At 48.6% G+C, this 7,184-nt stretch overlaps 1 protein-coding gene across 10 annotated transcripts in view; it reads right to left on the bottom strand.

Annotated features, from left to right (window-relative positions):
- Positions 1-3,145: 3,145 nt before the first annotated feature.
- Positions 3,146-7,184, bottom strand: part of mast2 (microtubule associated serine/threonine kinase 2) — a 96,619-nt gene continuing 92,580 nt past the window's right edge. For all 10 annotated transcript variants that reach the window (XM_029001852.1, XM_029001853.1, XM_029001854.1 and 7 more), the window contains one exon: positions 3,146-7,172. In XM_029001852.1, the coding sequence (XP_028857685.1) occupies positions 5,245-7,172 (1,928 nt within the window). In that variant the 3' untranslated portion in view covers positions 3,146-5,244. The remainder of the gene's footprint in view (positions 7,173-7,184) is intronic.

Here is a 7,184-nt window from a genome sequence, read left to right as displayed (position 1 = left end):
GGAGCGCGAGGGATGATAAGGGGAGGAGGGCCGCGTGCCCCATCCCTGCACCCCTTCCACTTGCTCTGTCAGAGCACACCTTCTCCTGGCATTCTGAACTAACCCCAGGGGGCCTGGAGAAGGCAGGGGGCCTTCATGCGCTGCACTCACAGCCTGACAATCCCTGGTGGCTGGGTAGAACTGCAGATATAGGGCGAGGGAAAGGAAGATAGAGATGAGGAGGGAGGAAGAGGTGTGGGGGCTGGAGCCCAATTATCCAACAGTCACGATCAGTTTAAATTGGGTAGGTTTGCCCTTTGACCTGCTGGCTGGCAGGCTGACACGAGGCCACGGCCATCAGGGACCCAGCGGCCCACGGAGTCTAATGGAATGCCAGCGCCTTCCTCAGCAGGGTTACTGTCTCCACACACCCTCGTCCAGCTCGCAGGACCATCTCGAGCCCATCAGCACACCGGGATCTTGCAGAGTACAGTAGGGGCGCCAGGGATTGATGGGTCTGTGGTGGCTAATATCAAAAATCTATGCCCATTTACTATCCATTACACTTCATCATTCACTCGGAGGGAATTGACTAGATGCCACTTTACTTATGACGCACTAGGAAACAGGGGAAAAGACGGTTTCGAGATCACTTACTGTCACTTTTCCAGCCTGGCTCCATTAAACTAGATTACCATGAATGGCATGAATTGGCAGGCCTGAGTAGGACTTACAGCTCACACATCAGAGTGGATCTACGTGTCTCCTGAAGTCCTGCTACATAACAGGTTTAAATGAATGTATATTTTCTTTCTTTCTTTTTAATCTCACATTGATTCATTTGGACACCTCGTATGTTTGTCTTGTTTGCTGCATATAGACACACACTGGTGGTCTTTAGGAACAGGACGTAATATTAATATTACAAATATTGAAACTTGAAGGGAAGTTCATGTCACTGAAGATCAATACACTGTGAGAGATTTTTTTTAATTTGTTGTATATATTATATATATTCATTACAGAGAAGGTGAGTGCAAAGTAGCGCATGGAATAAAAAGGGTGCAACTATAGTACAAACTATCCCAACAGAAACATGACTGGAAATAAATATGGGTTGCAAGACTGAGAGGGAAGCCACCCCGTTTATAAAGTGGGGTGAAAAAGTGTTTGCACCCTCACAGATTTTGTACTTTTTTCCATGTTTGTCATATTTACATTTCAGATAATCAAACAATTTTAAACGTTCGTCAAACACAACACAAGTAAACTCAAAATGTGGTGAAGTGTGGGATTTTATTATTAGGGAAGGAAAAAATTTTCCCAGCCGGCATGGTGATTGCCCCCTAAACCTAGTTACTGGTTGGGCCACCCTTATTAGCATCAACTGTTGTCATCATTTGTGATAACTTGCAATGAGTCTTTTACAGCACTGTGAAGGAATTTTGTCCCCCTCATTTTTGCTAAATTGCTGTATTGCAGCCACATTGGAGGGTTTTCGAGCGTGAACCGCCTTTTTAAGGTTATGCCACAGCGTCGCAATAGGATGCAGGTCAGGACTTCGGCTAGGCCTAGTTTTCTTCAGTGTGTTTTGAATCATTGTCCTGCTGCAGAACCAAAGTGTGTTTCAACTTCAGGTCACAAACAGATGGCCAGACATTCTCTTTCAGGATTTTTTTTTGGTAGACAGCACAATTCGTGGTTCCAGCCCCAGACCATCACACTACCACCACCACATTTTACTGTTAGTATGATATTCTTTTTCAGTGCAGTGCAGTGTTACTTTTACGGCAGTCGTAATGAGACATACGCCTTCCAGAAAGTTCAACCTTTGTCTCATCAGTCACACAGAGTATTTCCCCAAAATTCTTGGTGAAAAGTCTGCCAATATTGAGATGAGCCTGAATGTCCTTTTTGCTCAGCAGTGGCTTTGGTCTTGACACTCCTTTGTCTCATGGTGGAGTCATGTACACTGAATTTAACTGAGGCAAGTGAGTTCTGAAGGTCACTGAATCTGAATTGCAGACTAGGTAACTAGGCAACAGCATATGAATGTGAAGTGTAACGTGAAGATTAATATACCACTGAAGACCCAGGTTCAAATCCCACTTACTACCATTGTGTCCCTGAGCAAGACACTTAACCCCAAGTTGCTCCAGGGGGGGACTGTCCCTGTAACTACTGATAGTAAGTCACTCTGGATAAGGGCGTCTGATAAATGCTGTAAATGTAAATGTAATATAAAAAAAATAATATCCAGCAGCAGCGTTTTATTCCTCTGAGGATTTCAATAAAAATCGGTGTCTTGTCTTCTGTGATCCTTGGGACACAATCATCACTTAATGATGGGTGAGTAGTAAAATGATGTTAATCATAATCAAGAGATCTGAACCCAACTCATAACGATAAATAAAGAGACATGATCATTTTTCCATAAAAAACTTTATTACTTTGAAAGAAAGAATTGACAACAAACATGCTCTTACCACGATAGAAAATTAATATATATTGCACTGGTTTTTACTCTAGCAGTTTAATGCTTAACCCACCTCTGTCCATTTCACACAGCTCTACTGTTTTCAATAAAAGATAAAACAGACAATACTGTACACACACAAACAATATCAAACATCCTCTAAAAACACCAGAGAGAGAGAGAAAGAGAGCGAGAGAGAGCAACTCGTGCAGTCCAGTCACCGTCCCCCTGTGATGTGACCATGTCACCGGCTTCAGCCACGCGCGGGACTGGCTCAGTACGCTGTACTGTGTTGATGACTGAAACGGCGCGTGTGGCGGGTTTTAATAAAAAATAAATAAATAAAAAAAAGGAGGCTTCCCTCGCACCTGCAGTTTTGGTGCTAAACCAGCGGCCGCAGGATGAGGGTTCTCTCTCATTAAGGGAACCGGAGCCCTTGCTAGAGTGACAGCGGTGGCCACGGTTGAGGCCGATGCGGCAGCGCGTTAATGAGCCCTTCGGGGATGATGACACACGACCCCACTCCGCAACAGATGGCTCGACCCGCACCTCGCACCGAAGCGGGTGAGCGTTTGGTGTGGGGATTTTGCCACTGTGGTCGCAGGGTCACCATTTTTTTTCCCCTGGTGTGACTAAGGTGCTGAAGAAAAATGCATTGGTGTCATAAACTGAACCATGTCCTGTTTTTGGATCTGTAAACATGTTTTTTTTTTTTGTTTTTTTTACAGATCTTCACAGACGCCCACAATGAAAATTCAGTTTGGTTCGTAGGAAACTTTCACAGGAAACAAACAAAAACAGAGAGCAGGTACGGTCTAGTTACATTCTTTGACATTTTCAGCTAACACACATAATTCAGACAACATAAAAGCGAGAAAATGCACACTCCACTGGTCAGGCACAAGACTTATGATACAAGAAGTGATTATTCAAACATCTCATTGTGTCACATCATGATATCCTATTACGATATTCTACTTTCACTGTTGGTCTCGGTTTGTGTGTTTAGGCATGGGCTCTGCATGGCAGGTTAGATACGGGGCTGGAATCTTTTCGTCTCTCTGGTCAGCCTGGGAATGGGAGTGTAATCATAGCACTTTGTCGTCAACATGTTACACTGGCAGTTAATGACAGTAGCAGCATCGGTCTGTGAGAAAGTCAGACCGCTCAGCCCAACCTTCGCCTCTCTGATTCCTCAGCATTCGTGACACGTGGAGACCCCCTGTTCACATTTCACAGACGAGCCTACGTTATTTACACAGGAAATCCAGTCAGACACCTCTGGCCAAAATGCCTCAGAGAAGTAAACATATCTCATTAGGATGGGGAAAAAAGCAGGAATGCTTGCTGCCAGGCTAATACACCTCCTGAAAGGGTGTGTAAATGTAAAAAAAATTAAAAAGCATGAGAGAACACAGATACACAGTTAAATGTGTATACTGGTGGTACAGAACATGGTAGAGCAGAGATTCTCAGGTACACTAGGAGTGGTAAACACTGGTTCAAGTTGTAAATAACACAGAAGACAAATTAAACATTTTTTTTAAAAGGGGTTTGTGCAAATCTATCCCCAGCCCAGGACACCTGACAAAAGGTCGGGCTTGGACAGCACAGGTGCAGTTGGGGGTGGAAAAAAAACTAAATTATTACACAGCCTAAAATTAAAAATATACACCAGAGAGTATAAAACCAACATGAAAACAAGATGTTAAAATATTCATTTATATGGACACGCACACACCCTCACACATACACACACAGATACCTTTTTACATTAGTCGATATGAAGCAAGGAGACAAGGACAAAGCTAGTTGGTCCAAATATAAAAAAAAAAATAAAAAAAAAAGGGGGGGGGGTGTCAATTTAGCAGTAGTAAAAATGTGAAACGGGTGTGTTTGCACGAGAAGTCATTCCAGTTTTAATGTCTATTAATTGATAGCCTGAGTGCTGAGATGTGAGATTACTTTCCAGGTATATAGCCAGTGAGGAAGGCAGGTGTTTCAGGGCAAAAACGGAGTTTGGCAAATGGACAACTAGAGGTATGGCTAGAACATGAATTACTCTGTTCATTCCGATAAGGAGATGCGTTTCAAAAGCTATTTGATGACTCCCTTTAACTACGTTGATATGAAAGAGGTATAATTTTCAGTTTGTGGCAGTTATCGCCTTAGAACAACACCAGTAAACATTCATATGTGTTTACACACCGACACTGATATAGTAGTTGGACAGTGGACAAACAAAGCGCCGTCTCGGCAAATCGCAGGAGGAAAGCTTCGGGCTTCTTAATGCCACGCTAATGCACGCAAAAAGTACTGCGGGAACGCGTTGCGCCATTAATGCGATGTATTTGTACAAATTGCTAAGCATACGCTACTTTATTGCTGCGATACATCTTCATCTCCAACCCCCGAATTACGAGTCACGGGTGGGCCGACATGCAGGTGAAAAATAATATGTATTCCTTAAGGCACACCCTAATGTATGAGCGAAGGACAGAAGCGGGCTTGGAGTGATGGTTCAAGGTTTGGTGTGACGACTGCGTCAGAGCGTGTGTTGGTGTGTTAACTCACGTATCCCATCCTTTTCCCCCCAATAAGAAATGCCTCAACAAAAACATCAGTGGTCATTATTTTAAAAAGGTGTAAATACCCAGAAATGAATCTACCATGATTCTCGGTTTTTGCCCATATTACTTTTGCCCCCAGGTGAGATGTAAGGCGAGAGTGTCTGATGTTCCGCTCCAACATGCATCGGTGAGTGGGGCGCCTCAGCAGAGGTGGTGCTGCTATGTTTTCTTGTTTGGTTTGTCCTGTGTTGCTGCACCTCTGCTGGGTTTCTGCTGGCTTGCCGCTTCCGGTCTGGGCTGCACTGAAGATCCACCCTGTGCAGGTCCCAGCCTTTCGGGCGTCTCCTCTGCGGTCGTGGTGCGCTCTTTGGGGGCAGAGGTCCTTTTCCTGTCGGCTGCGGTGTCTGAGGGCCGCGCTGGCTCAGCTTTGCCAGACGCCGGGCGAGACGCAGACTCAGGCAGTCGGGTGGCTTGAGACGCTACAGCCGCTGCTGCCATGAGTGACGCTTCTGTGCGGTCCGGCCTGGGGTCCTTGCTTTTTGGGAGTGGGGTGTCAGGCTGTGGGACTGACTGATCCCTGGACCTCTCCAGGGACTCCTTGGGAATCTGAGGGATGCTGAGCTTGACTGGGCCCAGGACACTCTTAGCCACAGTGGCCAGTTGGGAGACCACCCTGTCCACTCCAGACTCGGACGTAGAGGCAGTGGTGGCAGACGCAGCGGCGTTCATCGCCTGCCTTCGATTGTCTGCTTCCTTCATCTCCTTGGTGATTCCTCCGGAATACGGGGATACCAGCATCTCCTTGGCAGGAACAGCACCAGTCGGCAGCTCGAGTGCCTTCTCCTCGCTCCTCCCCATCCGGCCAATCAACCCCACCTTACCTCGAGGGTCCGAGGCCTTCGGGAAAGGCTCTCGACTGACAGAAGTGAAGGCGCTGCCTGGGGTGGAGAAGCTGCTTGGCAGAGTGCTTGACTGGGGCGCAGGGGGCACAGGAGAGGACACCGGTTGTCCCGACCGGCCCTCCTTCCCCTTGGTGTCTTCTGCTACTGCAGAGTCTCTGATTACCGCTGATGATGGAGACACGGAGCGCGTGAGCTTCGGCTCAGCTGCGATCTGAACCCCTCCTGGTTTGTCGGTGCTGTGGCTCAGTGTTGCAGTGGTTCTGCTGAGCTGCGGAGACCCCGGCTGCATGAGGCCCAGTGTCGGCGGTGCAGCAGGTCCGGGTCCCACTCTGAGAGGGGAGGAGGACGTTGGGCGCAGCAAACAGCTGGCGGGGGGCACGAAAGCTGGCCTGCGTCCCTCCTGGCTGTCCTCCGACCCTTCGTCTGTCTCATCCTCGGATGAATCCACTTCATGGATGGCGTCCTGCTTCTGCAGCGATTCCCGCCGCTCCGCTCGGTCCTGGCGGATGGCTGACAGCTTGTCTTTCAACTTGCTCTTACCAGGTGCCAAGCCGAGGGACCTGGTGGCTGATTCCGGCCCCTCTTGCCGACCAAGCTTTCGGGCAGAAGGTTTCTGCAGCAATATGCCCTTCTCAGCAGGGGATACCCGACCACCGAGGACGCTCTCGCCAGCCGACTCCATCAGGCTCTGGAGGCTGGGATCCCTCTGCAGCATCTCTTTCTTGAAGTCGGCATGGGAGATGTCCAGGCTGTGCTTTCGAACACTGCCCACAGCCACTGGGTGTTTCTTCTCCACACATGAGGACGAGGAGGACGATGGAGCGGTGGAAGAGGAAGATGAGGACAAGAGGGAGGCTGCTAGCTTTTCAGCTGACTGCACGCGTTTCAACAGTGGCGAGCGTGGTGGATCGGCACTCTTAGGCCGCGCGATGTGGCGAACCAATGGTGGGGACGAGTGAAGCTTCACAGGGAAGGAGCCCCCCACAGCGGAACTAGCCACCAGGGCATGACTGGGCAGGGGGGAGGGCGAGCGCTGGGGGGAGGTGCTCTGTGGGGTGGGGGACGGGGTACGGGCCAGTGGCGAAAGGGGAATGTTGCTGGCAGATTTGCGACGTGGTGACCGGTACTGGCGTTGGAGTTTTGGGGCCAGGCCATGCAGAGAGCTGGGCCGGATCTGTCCAGAGCTGGCCGGAGAGTTTGGCACACTGGAGCTGGGAGAACTGCTCTGAGACGAGTTCCCTCCCACTGGAAGATAAA

The sequence above is a fragment of the Denticeps clupeoides genome, chromosome 13 (genome assembly GCF_900700375.1).
Source record: "Denticeps clupeoides chromosome 13, fDenClu1.1, whole genome shotgun sequence".
Lineage (NCBI taxonomy): Eukaryota > Metazoa > Chordata > Actinopteri > Clupeiformes > Denticipitidae > Denticeps > Denticeps clupeoides.
This window is presented reverse-complemented; position numbering and strand designations above follow the sequence as displayed.